Genomic DNA, 21,876 nt, shown 5'->3' with positions numbered 1-21,876 from the left:
ATAAATGTGCAGATAACTTACTAAAATTTCTCCTTGTACTGCTGTTTTCTTACTGTCTGCCAAGGAAGCAGGTGGCTATTCCCACTCAGCAAAATGGAAATATTCTGAAATATGGAGTGGTGATCTGAACAACTCAACATTAATTTGTAAATCCTAAAGCTATGCTTTCTGTTTGCTACTTTATGATATAATTACAGTTAACTTTTTTCTGTTTAAACAATTAAGTTTCAGCTCTCTGCAAATACATCCATGTGTTTATTTTCTCTGCTTTGAAATTGATCTTGGGAATTCAAACAGAACGGACCTGTTTCATTGTGCAAATCTTATTTTCAGACAAAAAGAATTCTTTGATTTTTTTTATCTGTTGGAATGACTGACAAAAAATTTTGCTGTGAAGTCAGTTAAATCTACACAGAGGTTGTTTCATCAGTAGGGGAATGTAATTCCTTAATCATGGTGTGTTTTCAGGAAATGTAGCAATTTCATTTTCAGGCAGTGCTGATGCTTCTTAGGAGTTAATGATCAGGAGTGGCTGCTTCCTTTGTCTTTTGTTAATTGGACAGTTACTTATCAATAATTATGAGTTTAAGACAGGGACAGAAGTACTCTCCTGTTAAATGATGATACTTAGAAATGGTGTGAACTCTCATCTAGGTTCCGTATTTAGATCTTAGCTTTAAATACTGAACTTCCTTATTCATAATAGCTTGGTAATTGTCCAGAGGACTGTGTGTGCTTATTGCTATGCCCTTATTTGTAGTTTTCTTTCATAAGATATTCTGATAGATGGCCAGGTGGTTAATGATCAACAGGTTTCTGTGTATTTTTGAAGGTAGATCTGATTTTTTTTTTTTTTTTCCCCCTACAGGCTTTTTAGGTCTAACTGAACAAAATTTTAGTGCCTCTGGAAGACAAACATTAGTCCTTTAATTTTTGGAGAATTTGGTGTCTGTTAGTATGCTGGCAAGTGGCTACTTCAGACACAGTTATTCAGTACCACGCTTGTAATGTGTTCCTGCAGAGATTTTAGGTATAGATCAGCAGGATATGCAGTATCCCAAAGAACACAAGTGCAGAGAATGTATTTTGAAGGTACTGATTTTTGGGCTCTTAACTGAGCCCTGCAGTAAAGAATGTATCCCCTGAGTGTGATTAGCTAACTTGTTCATATAATTAACATGCTCTAAAAATATTACCATTTTGCTTTGCTTGATTTCTGGCTGCTGTCTTCATCAGTAACTTTTGCTGAAGTTGGTGTGAGTCGAAGTTTGCTTTGCAGAATAAGACTATGTACTCTCTATGACCTAGGTCTTAGTCAGAGCTCACTTGTGCAGCCATGGAGATTCTGAGACAAAACAAGGAAGAAGGACCTTTTATGAAGCCTAGTAACTTCAGATTATATAAGCTGGGGTTGTGCAGGTCCACAATTTCTCGTTTTGGAACTGCCACTGTTCAACTGTAATACATATGTTATTATCCATTTCTTATATAATTTTTTTTTCTTCCCATTGTTTACTGAAAAAAGTGTATATGGGCAGTGGAATTTGCTTTTCAGTAGAAATTGTTCTAAAATCAGTTATTATCTGTAGTTATAAACATTTAGTTTCCTGTCAATCAAAAGGATTTAAAATGATAGAAGTCCCCTTATTATGTGAGATCATGGGCCAAAGTTCTTTGCTGAATCCGTTGCTAAGTTATACTGCAGAAATATTTCTTTCCTCTGAGGAATATAGGCAGAATAAAGATAAGGGTTTAGTGAGCAGGGACTTTCTGCTTACTTGCAAACTTCCTTGTTGATAAGTAGGTTGCAATTTTTAATGTTTTAAAAAAATAACACATACCACCACCGCCCCATGAAAGTATCAAATTTATGGCCATTTAGCTTTTTAGAAGAACAACTGTTAAAATTTAGATTTGGGGTGTACAGCTTTTGTGAAAAACAGAAGTTTGAAAGTGCATTCTAGATCTCCTGGACAGATTTATGTTGAATGTGAAGGGGCTCTACCACTAACAGTATTTTATGGGAAATTAAAATTGACTACTTGGCACATTTCATTTCTGGCCTTTTGCTAGGCACAAATACTGTAATTGTTATTGAAATACCTTAACCTGCTTTGTCCATTCTTTATGGCACTCCTGTTTATCCCAGACCCAGAGACTTGCATTTGGATCAAGTTTGGAGACTTGATCTAGTACTGCTTCATAATGCTTCTTCCAAGCTTTCTCTGTCTATGAAGTGAAAAACATGAAGGTACACCATAATCTTGTTTCTTTTTCACTGTACTTGTGTGATGTATACTGTTTGTCAAATTGATTGCTAGGAGTTTAGATGAAATCTGAATATTGTATGTAAATCTATTGTATGTAAATCTATTCTCTTGAATTATTGTTTAGAAATATAACTGCTGCTGGACCTTGTTTTACAGCATACCTAAATGACAGCAGTTTTTCTGTTGTATTGGAAAAAGACCCTTGTTTGTGGAGTGATACAAGCTTTTGAACTCAGTTTACTTAAATGCAAAGTTTGCAGGAGGGTTTAAAAAGAGTTTTAACCAAACACTGTTATACAATACATAATATTTTGTGTGTGATGTAGTGATAATTACCTGAAATGAGAATTGGGAAAGGAAGGAATTGGGAAATAGCAGGGAAGATAATGAAACAAGTCTTTTCTGAAGTTAGCAGGCAGTATTATGGCTTAATTCAAATTCTATCATACATGCAGAAAAAATACAAACCACACATAACAAACAAAAAATATTCAGCAAGCAATGATGAAAATAATCACTTGTTTACTGGGTTTTGTTTTTTGTAATGTTAAAATATTTTACCAAGGCAAGTTGCAGTCAAAAGTAAAGTGAGTTATTTTGAAAATGGCAATACATAAAGATGCATTTATACAAGTGCAAGACTAAATATTTTACATAACTGTATTTCGATGAGAAGATATACAGTAAGTGCACACTTGGTAACACTAAGCAGGCAAAACTTAACGTTAGTTCCATATGCTGTTGTATAGTTCATGCACAGATCTTTCCCAAAGTAAAGAGGCTGTTCCAAATAATTCTTGCTGGGATGAAAAACAGGATGGGTTGCTGGTAAGGGTGTCAGCATGGATGGGGGTCAGTTATAGACATTACTTACTGTAATTTGTGATTGCCGTGGAAGAGGAGTGGCTGTTGGTGTGATAGTAATACTGCTGGTGATTTTATTGGTGGGCTTAGTGGGTAGGCCATTAGGTAGTGCTGGAGTTCTGTTGTCTTGCACTGCATTGCAAGGGCTGATGGGCTTGGAATTGGTGAGAGCTTGGACATAAGGACTTCCTAAATGAATGTGGATTTTGTTATCCTCAGTAGTTATTACACTTGATCCTGTACTGTTAGATCTCTGAAACTGCCATGATGACTGCCTGTCTGGGGATACTCTAAAAACAGCATGCTTGGCTCCCATTTCCAAAGGCTCCGAGGTGAGTGTTTGTTCCTGAGAACTTGAGCCCGGTAAAGCCAAAGGGGACATTGTTCTTTCAGGAGTTAAAGAACCACATGATTCAGGAGTTTGAGATCTTGCAAAAGTAGTCATAGTAATAGGAGAAATTACATGCTCTGGGGTCACGTAACCTTCTCCTGCTTTTGATTTTACAGGTGTTAAGGAGGCGTTTTGAATAATGGTTATTCTTTGCTTTGGAGTGCCACAGTTGGGTATAACTGCTGTGCTTGTGTAGGAGTGAGGGCTTTCAGTGGTAGGACTGGTTATTTCAAGGGTTGCTGTGTTCTGTCCATGATCTGGAGTTACTTTTATGTGAAGGGGCTGGCCAGGTGTATGGCTTAGCACTAGATCTCCAGCCTGTGCACAGTTTCCATTTTGCTTCGTGTGTATCTTTCCATTTTGAGGATGGCTGTCTTTGGACTTCATCCAAGGGATCCATAGTTTTTTGTTGGTGGCATTTGCGGTGGAGGAGTTGCTTTTGAAAGACACTGTTTGTTCCTCCTCATTATCACTGTCTTCATAGAGCTGCCCATTTATGACCGTTCGCTCTAAAGGCATGAGGGTTTTGTAATCGGGTGGTTCATTGTCTGCTGGATCTGTTTGGATTTCTTTAGAAAAAACCTGCACATCTGGAATTTTCTTTCCGTTGAGACCGGGCCTGATGTTCTTGCTGAAGGATCTGTACCTCTCCAGTTCTCTTGTGAGGCTCTCCATTTCTCTGGCTAACTCCCTGTTTTTGTTTTCTTGCTGGAGGAGTTTCTTCTGTAAAACTGTGTGATCACCTCGCAGGTGACAGATTAGTTCTTCTGTTCCCACGTATTCATGAACTTTCTCTTTCAGTGCATCTACTTCTCTGGAAAGGTGACTCGATTTAGCTTCCTCTTCTCTGAGTTTCTTAAAAAGGCGCTCCTGACTGGGTTCTGCCTTTTCTGTTAATTTATACCTCGCCAATTCCATTTTCACAGCCTCTAGCTCCTCTGAGAGGAGCTTGGCTCTGTCCCGTTCACTGACGTATTTTCGTTCTAGACACTCAAATTCATCTTCAGTTTTCATAAGATCATCTTCTACAGACTTCATTTCATTGAGCTTCTGCTTAAGCCTCTCAACTTCTTGAGAAAGCTCTTTGATTATGTTATTTTCCTGCTGCAAGGAGGTGCTAGATTTAGTACTCTCCTTACGTTTATTTTTAAGAAACTCTTTTTCAACATCTTCCAGAGACTGAAGTCTTTTACTTAGAATATTCACTTTGGAAACAAGATCACTTCCTTTCTCCTCTTCTGCTTTGAGTTTGTTTTTCAGTTCATCTCTTTCTTTTGTAACACTGGACATCTTTTCTTCTGCATCAGATTTTGATTTCAGTGCCTTTTTACTTTCCTCCATCAGCTTTTCTGTAACTGACATCACTTTATTTTGTTCCACCTGAAGCTGAGAAGTTGCAGCTTGCAGCTTTTCTTCTGTTTGCTTTATTTTTTCACCCATAGATTTTCTTTCATCCACAAGCATCACTGTTAAACTCTTCAGCTTTGTTAAATCTTCTTTAAGTGTAAACTCAGTTTTTTCTAACTTGTTTTCAATTGCTTCAAGCTCACCAACTCTAGCTTTTAAACCATCCAGCTCATGGGACAACTGCTTTGTTAACATTTTTTCTCTTTCTAGGTTGCATTTCAGGGAGTAACATTCCTGTTTACTCTTGTTGAAAGCATCTTCTAGTTTCTCCAGCTCCATAATTCTTTTATTAAGTTTATCAACTTCTCCTTTTAGGTTCTTACTCTGCGATGCTTCTTTTTCTAACTTTCTATTAAGTTCTCTGCATTGATCTTCCATTTTTATGAGCTCTTCATCTTTTCCTTCCATCTCCAGCAGTCGTTTCCGTAGTTCTTCTACTTCAGCCATAAGTGTGGCGTTCCCACACTCTCCCTTACTAATTTTATCCCTTAGGTCTTGCAGTTCTTCTTCTGCTTTTCGCAAAGATTTATTGGTCTCTTCCAGCTCATCGATTTGCCGGCTGAGAGTTGTTAATTTTAGCCGGAGCTGGCGATTCTGACTGTCTTCATTGGTTAGTTTGGCCATCATTGCTTCTTGGTCTTGGGAAATCTTACTACTCTGGGCGTGAATTTCAGCCTCCAGCCTGCTGGATCTCTGTTTCTCTTCTTGAATTTTTGCTTCAGCAAAAGTCAGCTTTTCATGTGCTTGTTCTGTAGAAGTGGTTAATTCTTGAATTTTTTTACTTTGCTGATTCAACTGCTCAGTGAGTCTTTGCTGTTCATCCACCACCATTAAAGCAAAGGATTTCAGTTTAGTTAATTCTTCTTTCAGTTTAGCTATTTTCTTGTTGTTTTCCTTTTCTTTTTTTGCCTGATATACTGTCTCTTGTTCAAGAAGCTTTTTCAATCTGTGGGAGGAAATAATATTGTATTTTGTAGCCATTTCAGTGGGCATTTAAAAACACATTTGAAATATTATGACATTTCTGACAGATGTCTATGAACATCCACTTGTAACTACAAGCAGACCTCTCCTTGCAGCACCATTTGGAAGTGCCCACTGGCTTTACTTCCTAATCAGAAGTTCTTTTGTAATGAACACTTCAGTAGGACCATTTAGACTTAGCAACTCCAGTTACTGTGCATCTTTGATTACATTTTCAACTTTTGACAGGGATCAGTGCAACAAAACTATTTTGTTATTCTGCACTGGAACTGCAGTTCTCTCAGCTGTTTACTGGGGCTAGGTATGTACATGCAGATTTTGTTTGTTTTTTAGTGTATGTTCTGCCTTTTTGATTTTTTTTTTAAGAAATGTAATTTTTATAATGCTTGAGAAATTAGGGCAGTGCAGGCCTCAAGGGCAGATAGAATTTACAGCATCATAAACCTCCTAGCTTTGTTACTTATAAACCATCCTGATATTTTACAGTCAAACCTTAAGGACGTTTGAGCGTGTGAAGGAGATGTAGCCACAATGGGCAGTTAGCCAGGCTGCCTAATGTGAATCCCTAAGCTGCACACCAGAGCAAAATTAGGTAAGTCTATCCTTAGGCCTCGTGACTTCCTATCAAACACACACAGGCACACACACAAAAATGCAGTCAGCAGATAAACAGGTATTCAGTTGTGCCTTTTGAACTTAACAAAGCCCAAATATCTTAATGTGTGTTAGGCCTGGATTTGCAGACATGCCTCAGTACAATCCTGCTTTTACATGATTCTTGAAAGTTTTCATGATGATTTTCCAAAATTAGCTTTACAAGTTTATGTTAATACTCAGTCTTTATTGGGATGCAAAATACTTAATTAGTAAGAGACTTGGGATGAAGTTGTCCATTTGTTTATGTTAGATCCTAAGAAATCTCCAAATACCTCAACTTCTTAGGCCCTTTTTTAGACTTTTCTTTGTCAAGGAGATGCTTGTGGAGTTCATCTAAAGTATGGTTAGGTTTGGTCAGCACGTACGCCTCTTTTCTATTACATTTTTCCCACAGTCAAGATAAATATATTCTGGTATTAAACAAAAATCTGAAAAGCCTAGGTTGAAGTAATAAAGAATTAGATTTTGTATATTGTTCATAAGAATGGTACAGTCTCAGTTGTGTAGATCATGTGAAAGAAATTACTTGGTTATCAAGACTGTACTTGTACAAAATGACTGTTTAAGCATCAATTAAACCTTATTTCTTCCCCCTCTGAAATATGATGACAGCTGTCTAGAAGTTGCTGTTGAAACACAGGATTCCTGTTCCACATCTGTCTGGGGTCACTACTGTGATGTTCATGTCCAAGTGATGAGTCTTTACAGCTTCCCACTGACAGGTTCTGTTGCAGCCTCCCTTTCAGTTCAGGAAGAGCTTAGATAAGGGCCTCCTTTGCACAGCTTTCAATTAGCTGTTGGCTGACTGAAGGCATATATTCCTGGGCCATTGGCTGCCTCAGCAGCATCCCCTCTGGAGCCAATGTCATTTCCTACACAGAGAGAGGAAGTCCTTGCCATTGTACAACTGTCCACCAGACTTGTCTGATTTAATGGTGATGTTGTATAGAAATCCATGAAAATGGATTTTCTTATAACATCTTCATAGTCCTTACTGTTTCTGTTTTAGTGCCTAAGTTGCACTAAGTTGAATGTAATGAAATGCTTGGTGTGAAAAATTAACAGAAGGGGAAGTAGCCATAAAATCAAAGACTTGAAGCAGTCATAAGTTCTGTACAACAGCCAAATAACATAATGGGGTAAACAGATATGAAAATAAAGAAATGGAGAGGAAGAGGTTTGTGAAATGAGTTTGAAAGAATGCTGCCAGTTGACAGAACAAATAAATGGGGGGGAAGGACTTCACTATCTCAAAGGCAGCTTTTTACTGTGTTCATGGTATATAAACTTTTGTCAGTTTACTTTTCAGTGCTGCTTTCAGTTCTAATTCTTTTTAGTATAAAAATCTTTTTTCCCTCCCCACCCTTGCCTCTGAATGCTTTAGTAGTGAAGTTCAATTGATGATTTACCGTTGCCATAGCTATAAAACCATAACAGAAGCACAACTAACAATTTCATTTGGAATGAACTCATGTTTTGTGTGTGCATGAAGTTAAGACATATTAATATGGTTACTTGGACTTACTAGCATTTGATTTATTTTACTTGTTTCATTGTAATTTATTTTTTAAGGCAGATTTAGCTGTGGTCATTAATACCTTAGGTAGTCAGTGTTTTACCCAACACTTCCATATTAACTAGTTGATATCTCTCTGGCCAAATGAAGCTCTAATGATCCAGCAAGTCATGACTCTAAATTGCTTTGGAAAGAAGCTCTTTGCCACATAATAACAAATGGTTGTACTTTTCATAGAGATGCTGTATAAATGTTTTAAGATTCAAATAAGATAATTGTGCATAAATAATGAATAAAGTAAGTTGACAGTCAAGTCAAGTCTGATCAAGTCTGTGTAGCATGGGCTATTTGAATGGAATTCCCTATATTACTGGTACCTGGACAGTTGTGTAAGGATTTTCAAGACAGTCAAGACAATTTTTCTTCGGTCATGCCAAAAGACTTGCTGTGTTTAGAAGTGATTCCTTCATTCAAAAGTAAAAATGCAGTTTTAAGATTCAGACTCATGAGCAAATATTTTTAATGACTGAGATCTATTTAATTTAAAAAAAAATGCTTCTATAAAATCTCTTGATTGAAGTTAAGAGCATAGCACAGCAACTGGGAGTTGAAGGATTTTAATGTGTTTCCAGAAACAAAAAAAGAATGTATTAAGCATGGTATATTTTTTGGTATGTGTCATTAAGTTTATTCACTTGCTTTTGACAACTGTATGCTTAGTCATATATTCCTATATAGGAAATACCCTCAACACTGCTGAATAGATAGTGATTTTTTTGGATAAAGACTGAAATTGTAAGAAGTCAGCTTGGAGTCTGTTAATATTTGCAAAGATTTTTCCTTGGCTGCTGGGTTCCCATTTCATGGTTCAGTAGGTGACAATGACTGTGTCTGTATATGTGCACATAGGAATGGAAAATGACCCTAAAATGTTTGGGGGTTTTGGTGTCATTTATTTGTTTGCTTGTGTTCTTAAATTACTATTGTTCAGTTTTTTTTGGAACCTGAGCTCTGTGGGTCGGTGAACTGTTGTGTATATTATCTGAATTAAAAAGTCATGTGCTTGAAGAAATGCTTGAACTGATAATAGCACTTAGTGACTTTGATGACAGGGTAAAAATATTTTGTGTTAACATCATCCAAAATGCTGTCTTCCTGAAGAACAGCATCTAGAGTATCTGAGAGAGAAATTTTACTGAAAATATACGAAGGTCAAAACAGTTGGCTTAAATAAATAATAATTTTTTAAAAAAGAACAGGCACTCCCCTAGCCAATAAAATATTTTTATCATTTTCTTTGCCAGCTAAACTTAATGATCATGTAATTTTGTATTAGAAAAAGGTAGGTATATAATTTAAAAATTATATACCTAGACACAACTTTCACACAACTCTAAGCAGTTGACTTCACAGGACTACAACAACAACCCTTTCTGAATTGAGGCCAGCAAAAACAGACATCGAAAATTGTTTTTATGAAAATGACTGATAGGTAGTTAAAGAGAGTCAGGGCAGTGTCTTATTACTTCAGAGCTTCTGTTATAAATTATTGCTTTATTGTGGCTTAATATTGTACTTATTTGCAATACCAGTTAACTGCTCCTTTATTTCCTGGAAGAAATTGTATTTCTCAGCTCTCCTGTTTATTGTAGTTGTTTCCCTCAGTATGCAGGCTACAGCTTCTTGGTGTTAATGCCTTGCATTCAATTGTGTTGTCTTGTTTTTCCTAATTTTTTCCAAGTGCATATAGCTTCAGCCACACTACATTAAATTTGGCAACATAATGACTGCATTCTCTACAAGATGTGGAGACTTTCATAACAGTTCACTGTCCTGTCATGTCATAACATTTTGTCTTTAAGAGGGACTTTCCATTTTCCTGGGGTGACCCAGGAGATTGTTTATGTTTTTACAGAATTCTAAGGGGGTGACTTCCTTTGAGTTTCACAGAAACCAAAGAAAGTATGGGAGGTTGAGATTGCAACACTCTTGTCTTCAAATTTATTTATTTATTTATTTATTTTTGTTCTGGAATGAATTGCTATTCTTTGAATAGTAAGAATAAAAATTATGATTTTTTTTGTTTGTTTAAGCAATGTTGTAGTGGTAACTTTAGAAAAGGCTGTCTTCTAAGGATGCAAATGATACAGATGATGGTTTTAAAAGCTCAGCTTTTGTCTTTCCTCTCAGTGAAATGTAGAGTTTTTAATGTACATATTGTCAATATCTGTATCAGACCATTCTGCAGAAATTATAGTGATTTTTAATTTCTGTGATTCTTTTTTTTAAATCATAAAGATACATATTTTTCACCAGGTCATGCTCTTCACCCTTCCCCAGATGAAAGACGTGGTTTACGAGAGGTTCAACAGGTTATTACATGAGGGAGACTTACTTCTAAAGCTTTTGGACATATGCTTGAATTTCCCCTGGTACAAAGCAAATAAAAGCTTTAAGCTGAAAGCTTTTAAATGTGGATGAAGTCATGCCTCTTCCTTTGAGGCACTCTTCCCAGTTAGCAATAAGACATGGTCTGGCCTTTAATGAGAGCAGAAACATGCTTCATCATTTCTGGTAAATCTTACAAGTTGTTGTAATTTTTTGACACCAGTGTAGTTACATATTTATTTTTGTAAGAAAATCAGTCTACCTTCCACAGTTCATTGAAACAAAATTCGTGTTTGTTAAAGTATTTTTGGTCTTGGGGTGGCTATGCATTTTTTTTTATTTTTTTCTTTTCCTTTACCTCCTATTTAGTTCTATTTATCGATGTGCAGTTTTTATGAAGACATATGTTACAGCTTTTTTTATGGCTCTCTATTATCTTTATTAATGCTTCTTTTCCCCCTGCCATAAAGAAAGTCAAAAGCCTTTGAAATTACAGCAGCAACAACATACCATAGCTGTTGTGTAATCTGCTGGCTTCATCTGAATCAGTCAGCACTTCCCAACAGAATGTGAATACTTACCTTAAAATTTGTTTTCCATTACATTAATTTACATCTGTAAATTTCAAAGAATTCATTTATGCTAGGATGCAAACCTCCACAAAGGCTGTCTCAACTGAAGAGACTGTGTAAGTCTCTATAATTCTCAATAAGGAAATACATTTTATAAAATGAGAACTTTTAATGAGGGGGATGTGAGTTCTTATTACTCCATACACTGTCACAAAGTAATTATCGTTTTATCTGATGCTTAAAATGCTGACTTGCTTTACAAGTCTTAATAAAAGTCATAGAAGATGAATGGTATTGCCAGTTCTGGGTTAACGGGCAAAATTTCACATGGATAACCAGATGTACGTAGTTATGATGCTGAGTAAACACAAGTAGGTAATACATGGTTTTAAAAATTAATTATTCTGGAGCACTGATGTTTCTGAGCATGATTTCACAACTGCCAAGCTTCTGAATATTCTTACTGGTGATATAAGGATATTTGCACTCATAAATGTTACGAAATCCTGGGCAAATTCAGTGACAGTAAATGGCATGAGAAACATTTAACAGATTTATATTGGTTAATTTAAGACCAGATTAACTTCCAGTTCAAGTAATTTCACTTCAGCACTGAATTTCAGTTTTGTTTTATTATGAAACCTCATTTAAGAAAAAAAAATTCTGTCTTGAATTACATTTTTTCCTTATCTGGATGTTCTTGGAAGTCACCTATCAAAACATCAGTCTTGTGTAAAAAAGCATTAATGCTTTCTGTGGCAGTAAGGATTTGAATGCCAGTATGATAATTATTAATTCAGATGTTAATTTCTAATCTTCTAATGGCAGCCTTCTACAGTGTTTGAAATTATGATGGGCAGGTGGGAGTAGGATTTTTAGGTGGGAGTGAAGAAGATATTGTCCTATTAAATTGTTGGCAGGTTTTTGGTTTGGTTTTTGACTTGACTGCTTATCCTGAAAACATTTTATATGAACACTAACCTGAGAAGACAACAATATTAATGAACATTACATGAAGTTAGCCTTAAGAACTCTGGGTCCCAGCACTCAGCTTATTAGAAAACATGGCACAATCAAGTGTGAGCTGGACTCTGATGTGTCACTGCTTTTGAGATGCACTCTGCTTTCTTCTTTCCTTTTTCTAGATTTAACAGCTATTTCAGGTATTCTTTGAAGTCAGTATCTATTACTGTAGGCATTTTAATGCCATATGACTGTGCACACAGCATGACTTAATCCTCTTCTGTTCTGAATCTAAATACCTCAATAAGGTATTGAGCTGGTAATGCCAGCTCACAGGAACAGCACTTAGGTTTTGTTAGTAACTTGGGATTTTTTTTTTATATTACCGTAGTTCATATTTACCACCTTCCCCTTCTTTCCCCATCTCTCAGTGTCTCCTGTCATACTGCTTGTAAAATCAGAAATAAAGCCAGTAATTTCAGATGCAACACCAGAATTTGGAACTCCTCAAATTTACGTCAGCCAGCAAATTATAGTTTTGCAGATGGAAAGCTTACTGAAGGAAATGGAAAGATGAACCACAAGAGATGTGGTGTAGGGTCAAAGCAAGAAGACTGAGGCAGAACTTTTCAGTTAATAATCCAGGTCCTGCTTCTGTCTTGTCTTCATCTTCAAAAAGTGAAATTTTGTGCCTGACCCTCACATTTATTGGAATGAAAAAACAGTGTTAACTTACTGTAACAGACTTTGAGAATTACTATTAATCCAAATAGGTTTTAAGTGCACTAATTACAAAAAATAAACCAAGACAACTACTGTTTTTTATGATTTGTACTTTTTAAACAATAGTGTCATTGAAATGATTGCATTTTATATTTGATGTTACATGCTGACAAGTTAAATTGATGGGAGAAATTGTGTGTCTTTATGAACCTGAGTTTTGTTTTAAATGTAGACTTTAAGTGCTATTCCTGATAGAATGTTTTTGCTTGACCACAGTTACTGAGATGTTTTTAAAATCACCAAGTGTGATAAAACACTCAATACTGCAGAGATAAACAGGTCAGGGCTTGATCCCACCCCTTACCCTGTAGGCAGGTCAGTGGGTTTGCATTTTCTATTCAGAGTGTCAGTATTAGTAATCGATAACATTGCAGTGTCCTGCTAGGATTCCAAGTGAAAAACTTACGAGAGTTAACTCAGCTCCTGAAAAGCATCCTTTGGAGCCCTCTGCCTGTCTTCACCCCCACTCCCCATGGAAAGATTAGTGCAGCTTACCCAAGCTGTGGATAGTTCTGGTGAGGCTGCTACTAGATTGATGATCCCAGCCATGTGTGTTTGGTTTATGGAAGGCAAATACTACTTTGCAATCACTGCTTTGCTGTGTTTACTATTGATGCAAGAGTAATATTTGGAGGTGTTTTTGTCTTTGCTATTTACCCTGCATCCTTCAGTTGATTGAGGGGTTTGCAGGAGTTCTGATACTCTGAATGAGTCAGTTGCTTCAGCTTGGTGTAAGTTTGTAACCCTTAAGTCATAATTTACACTTAAATTTAATGATACTGTTTTATAATAAGAGAACAGTCTGAATTTTCTTTAATCAGTTTCTGCAGATAAATCCTGTGAAGTTTTGTTGTTTTTTTTTTTTTTATACTGTATGCAACATCATTTATCATAATGTGTAGAAGAGGTGGACCTCTTTTATGGAATGTTTTTAAGGTGGGAAAATAGGTGCTGTTCTGGTATATGATGCACTTGAGGCAGTGCCGGTGCTGCTGTCTTGACCAGAATTGGGCATAATTGTGCAAGGATCTAAATTATACAAACTTTTTAAACTTCAATTAGTTAATATTTTTGGTATGACAGAAAATGGCACTCCGCCACTTCATGTTACTCAGAGGAGACCGGTTAGTTGTAAATGTCATTTTCCCATAACATTTACAGGAACTGGATGTTCTCTAAAACAGTTTTAACACACATTTTATATAAAAATAAATGTCTGGGGCTATATTTTAATCCATGGGCAGAGTAGGCACTGTGCCTATCTCTTAAGCTAACCATGGCCTTATATTACCAGTCATCAGCAGTAGTAAAATTTAGAACTTTCCATGCTGCCATGATCACTTATTCTTTTGAACTGAAGGCATCCTACTCATGCTGCCAGCCCTGGATAAGCTGTTCAGTGGCCACTTGCTTCTAGACAGATGGAACTTGTCTGCAAACTTTATTATGAACTCTTTATGCTCAGTGTACAAGCATTTCTGCTGAAATTGTGATTTAAATGACATAGATTAAACATGGTAAATTAAATAAAGATACTTCAGTGCTGAATAACAGTGTTAGGGAAGACTGAGAGTTTGACATTATTTGGAGGAATGAAGCTGGTTGTAAACAATTAGACAAACATTCCTCAGAAATTATATAGGTGGTGTCAGTGTTTTGCAGGAGGATTCAAATTCCATTACTTCTTGAGGGTTCTGTTCTGTTTATACCCATAGATCTTTTTTATATACATACATCTTCAGACAAAAGTAAGCCACTTTGCTGGTGTGCTTATTTTCTGAAGAAGCTCTGTGTATGTGTTTAATAAACTATGAGTGTTTGAAATTGGGCTTGGGTGGCACCCCATTTCTTCTGTCAGAAAACTTAAATCTTAATTGTTACTGCAAATTTAGCATGAGGTATTTAAATTTTCCTTGATGCTAAGTTGAATGAAGCAGTGCAGTTGGGGCTTTTGTCAGGTTTGCTAATACCATTGCAACTTTTTCTGGTAGCCAAGACTTTAAGTAATAATGTTAACAGCAATAGTGTTAGTATCAAACAGAAATTTCATTTTGAAGCAAATATGCATCTTTTCCCATAGACCTGATTATGTGAGGATGCCCATTTTATCTAAGAGAGGCTTGGCCAGCGCTTCATGTTGGAGGCACAGGTGAGAGAGATGGTAGCAATGCATTGTGGCAGGGTTAAGTAGCTAAACTTCAAAACTACAACTTTTCTTCAGTTTTAGCTGAAGAATCCTGCTAGTTTCCTGGTTTGCAGTCTGTGACCTTCAGAAATTGTATCGGAACTTTTTCTTATGCATTACAAATTGCTTCAGGGTAACAGTTCTAGGCACTGAACCTCTGTAGCTTTGGTGACTTAGCGACATGGCAGATAATACATTTTCTTGGTATCTATTGCTAAATATTTTCTCTTCTCCCAGTAGGCCTCTGGCTACATAGACTTGGGAGTACTTGGTGAATTATCTAAAGGTGCAGTGTCAATACAGGTTTTGTCATGTTAATCCTGAGCAAAGGTGCTCTGGTTCAGCATTAAATTTACATGGTTTCTCCAAACTAATCTTCTTCAAAGAGGACTAACACATTTTTTTAGGCTACAGGACAGGAAGCTACATGAGAGACCTAAAGATGATAGTTTGAGATTTTTTTTTTAATGGTTATAGTTCTAACCAAGGTTTACTTCACAGATTTAATTCACAGTACAATAGCAAATGATACTTTAAGAAACTTCTTAACCTGTGATGAATTCTTTAACTGAAGAACATTTTTTACTCTCAGGTCTGTTGATTATGATGTGTTCAAATAAGGTTTTTCCATTTTTTTGCAGCCTTGGTTATTCACTTTGTTAAAGATCAAATATTCTGCTTTAGAATAAAAGAAATTGGATCCTTTAGTTGTAGGTTCACTCAGAGTGCCAATAGCTGTGTTTAGGGTGATTGTGGTGTTTTGGACTTTTTAGCTACTTGCATGTGTGTTCAGCAGCTGGAGTAACTTCCTTGCTTTGTAAAATAAAAGCTTCTCTATTTCCTAGGGGAAAAAAACCCTAAATTGTTGGGATGAAAAAAAAGTGGATTTAACTAGTTCTAGCATTTCTATGATCAATGATTTTGTAAACTCTTAAAACTGGTCTGAGCAATCTTCCTAAAGCCAAGAGAGATACTTACATTTTCCATCTTTAGTTGTTTTCCAGTGTTTTTTTGCTTTTTGAAAACTGTCATAGGAAAATGCTTTTTTAGGAAAGAGCAGGGTCATGTGCATATATGCTTCCCTTGTGGCTTCATATGAAGGCTTTGTGTTCCTTGCTCTTTAAGGAACTGTGAATTCAGTTGAACATTCTGTGCCTTGTTAGTGTACCCCAAACTGATTTATAACTCAGTATCGTTATGTGACATCTGGCTACATGCCCTACTTGATCTCTTTCCTTGCCTCATGGCTGATGGTCTGTGGTATTCAGGTTATAGTTTCTTGTTTCAGATGTCACTGAAAATGAAGGAGCTGTAGCATGCTTTCATGTACAGTATTTTTCTGATGTAATACATTTTAGCTTTTATCATTAATTTATAATGTGGTTTCAAATGCTGAAAATAAGAGTTCTCTCTAGACAGAACTTGCAAATTATTTAATTAACTGCTTTAATCTGGATATATGAGAGGGTCATTTACAAGCTATAAAATGTTGCCAATGTCAGTTTCTGACTACTGCCACCCAATTAATCCTGACTGAAACGGAAATTTTGCTATTTACAGAGAGGACAGTAATCCTACAGAGCTCTAGGTGGCGGGTGGGAACAAAGCAGGGACAAGAAGACCCTTTCCAAAGTGGCTGCTCCTTTGTATACCAGGCTACATCTTCCTCCCTCCTCCTTTGTATGGGTTAGCAACCTATGCAAGCTTGACTATTCCTGTCAGCTGTTGTCTGCTGCTTTGCCAAAAGGGAACCAATGAGTGAATCTCCCAGCACATCTCCAATATTGGTGTCCAAAAGCATTCTCCACCGGTTGGTGTCGTCCCCGCACCACCCTCGTAGGCAGCTATTTGTCATCTGGAATTGGCCTGTAGTGAAGCTGTACTTGCTGACATCGCTGCAGAGGCTTTCATCCCCCTGCTCTGCCTACTCATATGCACATAAATGAACATGCTCATTTATATATTAGTTACGTTTTTAGAAACACTGATGATTTTAGAGGTTTTAGGGCTGCCAAGGTTCCTGGTGGCCTTTTCATTGAAGACAATTCAGTATTTAGTTTGGGAATTTAGTTTTTGGCTTCTAATTAAAAAACTTTACATGAAACAGTATATAGCATTTTGCAACTTTAGAAGAAATGTTACAGATTTAAGCATTAACACTAGAACATTGCATTTTTTTTCCACACCTTCCTACATCCATGTTAGTGTGTTCAATACTGGATTTCAGATACTTAAGATTAGGGATTGGCTGCCCCAAATGTGGTGTTGTTACACCCTCAGGTTCAAGTGAGCAATACAAATGACTTTGCTTTTTTTTGGTGTGGATATTTTTTTGGTAACAGAATGGCTCTTCTGAGGTGTAGAATGTACTTGACCAGGGGGTAGCATTTTGAAGTTAAAATCAACTATGGCATTTATTAGGCTTCTTCTGAGAAACCTTTGTGGCTAAGTATAATAGAATCATGTTGGGAATGTGATGGGTGATGTTAGTTTCAGGTAGGCCAAACTTACATGTGATAAAATTTCTTAATTTTCTTCATAATTAGACTTAATACTGAAAGCTGCACCAAAAAAAGATTAAATCCATTGAAAGCTCACAGAATTCAGTCAGCTTAAACTTAACTCTTAGGTAGTTTTGTCCATGTGTAATTAACACATGTGTTAATTTTGTTAATTTGTTGGACATTTTGTCCAACGTGTAATTAACATATGAGCTTTATGAGTGCATTACTTTCTATTTTTAAGCAGCCAGTTTTACGTGGTTTTTTTATGGCAGTAGCATCATGCGGCTTCATTTCAGTTTTTAAAAATTTTCTTCATTCTCTTACTCTGTCGTTGTGATAGTTGCTATGCAAACACTAGATAAGCTTTGTGTTTCTCATAAAAAAAACCAAAGTTTTAAATCAGCTGTCTGCAGTGAATTTGAAAGAAAATGCTTTGAATATTAGGTTTAAGGCAGATTTTAAGAGCTCTATCCATCCTTTAAGTGCAGCTGTGTTCCTTCCCAGGCCTTTGGAAATCTATGAAGGATAATGAAGTCTGATGTATTGTTTCACATCCCTGACATGTATGCAAGAGGAGTGTTTGTCTTGTCAAGAGTGGATTTTTTCCCATCCGTGTTTTCAGTCGTGTTCACTAGAGCTTTGTGTACCCTACCTGACATACACCTGTAAGGCTTAGGGAAGTTTGGACATGAACAACTAGGTGGTTTTGGGCTCTGGTTTCTCAGCTTCTTTATGCAGGAAGCAGAATGGCTCAAGTTCTGCTGCTTTGCCTCAGCAGCCACTCTGGTGTCACCTGCCCAGCCTGAGGCTGAAGTCAAGCAGCTGTGTTACCTCACCGTCATGTGCACCATGAGCTGCAGCAGGTGTCACTTCTGCAACAGGCAAAAAGGGCATGCATTTATCAGCTTGAATGACAAAGGTTATAGTTTTGAGTTGTGTGGAAATGTTGCATAGCAAGGTTGGGTTGAACTTTCACCCCCAATGTTTCCATAATTCTATTAAAAGAGAGTTCTACGATGATGTTGCTGGGTGTTCAGCCAGCATTCACTGTTTGCATGAGCATTCTCCTCTTCACAGTCACATCAGCCCTGGTGAGGAACAATTGCTTTGGGAGGTGTTTTTCATACTGTTTTTAACTGGTGGCTACAGACTGCCTCAGAAAATCTTCAAATACATTCTGCTAGAAATTGTGAACACTGGAGGAGTGAGCTGTAAGTGCCTGAGAGTGCTCCACTGGTGCATCAGTGTGAGTGCAGCTACTGAACTTCAGGAACATCATGGTGCACTGGATATGCAATCAAAGGGATTTTTGTCTTGCTGACAGAAAACACAGCAGACCTCAAAATCAGCATAATGTACTGCGAGGTGTTAAGAGTCAAAGTGTCCATTACTTCACTTGAATCACAAGACTGGGCACTATATTTAGAATTTTTCAGCAGTGATTTTTACCTTCTTGGAGCTGAGTAATACAGTTTAGTGAATGGTTGAACTAACCAAGCTTTCAGCTGCATCAAGAAGCTCAACCTAAACCCTAAGGGTGCCATAGCAGAATCTATTAAGCATGAAAGACAAACCCTAAGCAATTAAAAATTATTGCTGAGACAATTTCTAAGTTCAAATCAACTTGGTGACAAGATAAAGTGGTGTGAGGGAAGGTATTAATGAGAGAGAACTACAGTTTTATACAATGATTTTTAAAGATATATCTTCCTACATTGTAAACTCCTTAGGATTCTCTGACTTAGGTAGTTTAATTGCTTTTTTAATGAACTTTATTCAGGTAGTACCACACCCAGGATTTAAGAACAGCTGCTTATAGGAAAGGTCCAGAGGAGCTGTAGTTGCTCAGTTGCCCATGCCAAACTATGTGTGGTAAAGAATTTCTCCTGAAGAAAAGCAGCAGTCTATTAAGATCTGCCACAGAGGGGAAACTCACTGGGATTAAAACCAGGCTTTTTTTTAATCCCATGACAAGTGCAAAATTGGTAATTCATCATAGTATTAGGTAAATAGTATGAAAATTCTGTTGCTCAGCACAAATGAAGAAATAATTTGATTTTACTGATCCTGATGGAGAATTGAACTGTCCCTTGTCTTGTGGATCAAATCTCTAATAATTCTGCTGTCAGCAGATGTTTGTCAGTGGAGGAAAGGGAAGTGATGGGAAAGGAACAAAGGGTCAATGCAGTTTGATAGGAAGTTGACTTTCATTTCTGGAGGATATATTTGTTCTTAAAATATTTTTACATTGGATGTTGTGAAAAATTACTATAAAAAGAAATTTAGATGAAGAAATACAATTGTTTAAGACTGAGTTACGTGATGATTCTTTTCTTTCACTGTCTTCTTTTACTTTTAATTAACAGAAGCTAGCATTTTAATCACTTAAAATTAGGAATACAAATCAATTAATACCCAAAATATGTTAAGAAATCTGATATAATAAAGGAGTGTAGTACAGAGGCGGTGGTAAGGGAAAACAGCAGAGAGACAGTTTAATCATTATACCTCCATCTAATTATTTTGGAGTTTTACCAGTATAAATGAGAGCAAAATTGGTCCTGTAAGTATTAAGTGAAGAATGCTTTTCCTTTTAATCTGAGGAAGACAGACTATGGGAAGTAGAGTTCTGGCTTTTGATAGATGTTATGATTTGTTTTAGGCTAGAAGTTCCAAGTACAGATGGTACTTTAGATACTCCTGAAGCAGTAATTAGTGACAGAAGACACCCTTCTTGGTCAGATTTGGAGCAGCTGAAATTGTCTCTTACCTATGGGGAGACTTTTTTCTTTTTCCACTTAGTGCTTTTATCAAATTTATTGTATGCGTAGCATTCCTGTTAATATTTTTTCTTTGCCATATTGAAATTTTTTGACTTCTTCAGCTCATCCTTCCTACTCAGACACACATTTTGAAGACTTTTAACTTTGAAGTCATTTAACTTTGGTTCCTAACACATCTCTTCATAACGTAGCTAAGTTTTCTACTTTATAACTTGCCACTGGATGTTTAGAAAATTAAGTAATGATTTTAAAACTGTGAGGACTCTGCAGATATGACAGAATGGTGAGCACAAGACTTTTTAAGGGACTCAGGATACTGATATGGGGTATTGTTTTTGTACTGTGAAATTACATTTGTTCTGGTTGCTACGATGCTTTTCATTCTATATATACACAATTTGGTGCCTTCTTCCCTGATTCTCTCAAGGGAGATATAAACTTCGCTTGTTACAAAAAAGACTATGTTGGAAACATGGATGTGACTTTTTTCTAATTGCCACGTCAATAATACACAAATACCTGAATTGTCTTTGAAATGAAATGTCTCTTTATATTTACATTTTTAGAAGCATGTTGAAAAGAACTGCTTCATATTTACTCCATGTTTAAAGCAAAAAAAAAAAAAGTTATGAAAAAGTTCACACAAGATATTTTGGCTCAGCCTCTAAATTCGTGTATGCATGATACTACAACAATGCATATGTTAGTTACAGCTTTGATTTTTCCTTGAACAAGGATTTTGCAGGATTTAAAACATCAAATAAAGGGAAAAAGAACTCTTACTTCTCTCCTAAAATTGCATTTATTTTTGTATTAAGGAAAAGGAGAACATACCACAAAAACGTGTTTTACCTGTAAGAAGAGTTCGAAATTAAAGGTCTTAAGATCTAACTTTTCTAACATTTCAAATTACACACAGGACTCTGAAGAGCAGTGCTCCGTAGTTCCAATTGGCAAGTAGGACAGTACAATTGACTTAATTGCAGCTGATCTTATGAACAAAGATTTGCCAGGGTTTGGCCCTTAATTAACGGAGAGGACAGTGTAATTTTGCACCCTACGCAGGTGGGAATTATAAGCACACGGAACTCCAATCTTTCAAGGTGCTCTGTGCCTCGTCAGAGCTGGTTTTAATTCCCTGTTTTCTGGAGTTAATATCTTGCAGAATAAGCCTTGAAGAGAGCGGTGTGTTTTCTGATCCTGACACTCATCGTGTGTTTGACCAGGATTAAAAGGTTTTTTTCATCAAAATTTGACAGTTCTGCCCTCTTGTGATTTGACACTTGCACGCAAGACACAGAAGAGGGAAGCAGCGTGTATGAGTTGAAAAGTTTGTTAGTAATCGAACTAGTTGCAATTCTTTCAGATACAGCACAGTCTTATTGCAAAGTAATGTTTGTGGCAATTTATACATTACCCTGAAAACTACAGTAGAAGTTGTCCAGAAGTACAGTAAATGCTTAGAGACATGCGTGTGTACATGTCTACTAACATTTAGCATATGCATGTAAATGCAGCAGAAAGAGAGGCAGTAGCTCTACCTAATATAATACAATACCGCTGGACTCCTTCCACAGCTTTAAATGCAGTCATGATTTTATCCGACCAT

At 36.6% G+C, this 21,876-nt stretch overlaps 2 protein-coding genes across 6 annotated transcripts in view; one reads left to right on the top strand and one right to left on the bottom strand.

The window, feature by feature from the left end:
• CMSS1 (cms1 ribosomal small subunit homolog) overlaps positions 1-21,876 on the top strand; it is a 220,733-nt gene that overhangs the window by 13,888 nt on the left and 184,969 nt on the right. The window contains exon 2 of one of the 2 annotated variants that reach the window (XM_086883045.1): positions 6,403-6,508. The exons of the other annotated variant lie outside the window; for it this stretch is intronic. The gene's annotated coding sequence lies outside the window, so the exon portion shown is untranslated. The remainder of the gene's footprint in view (positions 1-6,402; positions 6,509-21,876) is intronic. 2 annotated transcript variants of the gene reach the window in all.
• FILIP1L (filamin A interacting protein 1 like) overlaps positions 1-21,876 on the bottom strand; it is a 187,110-nt gene that overhangs the window by 12,090 nt on the left and 153,144 nt on the right. For 3 of the 4 annotated variants that reach the window (XM_086883032.1, XM_023942174.2, XM_086883033.1), the window contains one exon: positions 3,145-5,878. In XM_086883032.1, the coding sequence (XP_086739158.1) occupies positions 3,145-5,878 (2,734 nt within the window). Of the gene's footprint in view, positions 1-2,775; positions 5,879-21,876 lie in introns of those variants that run through there. The other variant, XM_023942182.2, reaches the window with a different exon arrangement.

The sequence above is a fragment of the Cyanistes caeruleus genome, chromosome 3 (assembly GCF_971803275.1).
Source record: "Cyanistes caeruleus chromosome 3, bCyaCae1.hap1.1, whole genome shotgun sequence".
Classification (NCBI taxonomy): Eukaryota; Metazoa; Chordata; class Aves; order Passeriformes; family Paridae; genus Cyanistes; species Cyanistes caeruleus.
The sequence above is the reverse complement of the archived record's forward strand: the minus strand, read 5'-3'. Positions and strand labels throughout refer to the sequence as shown.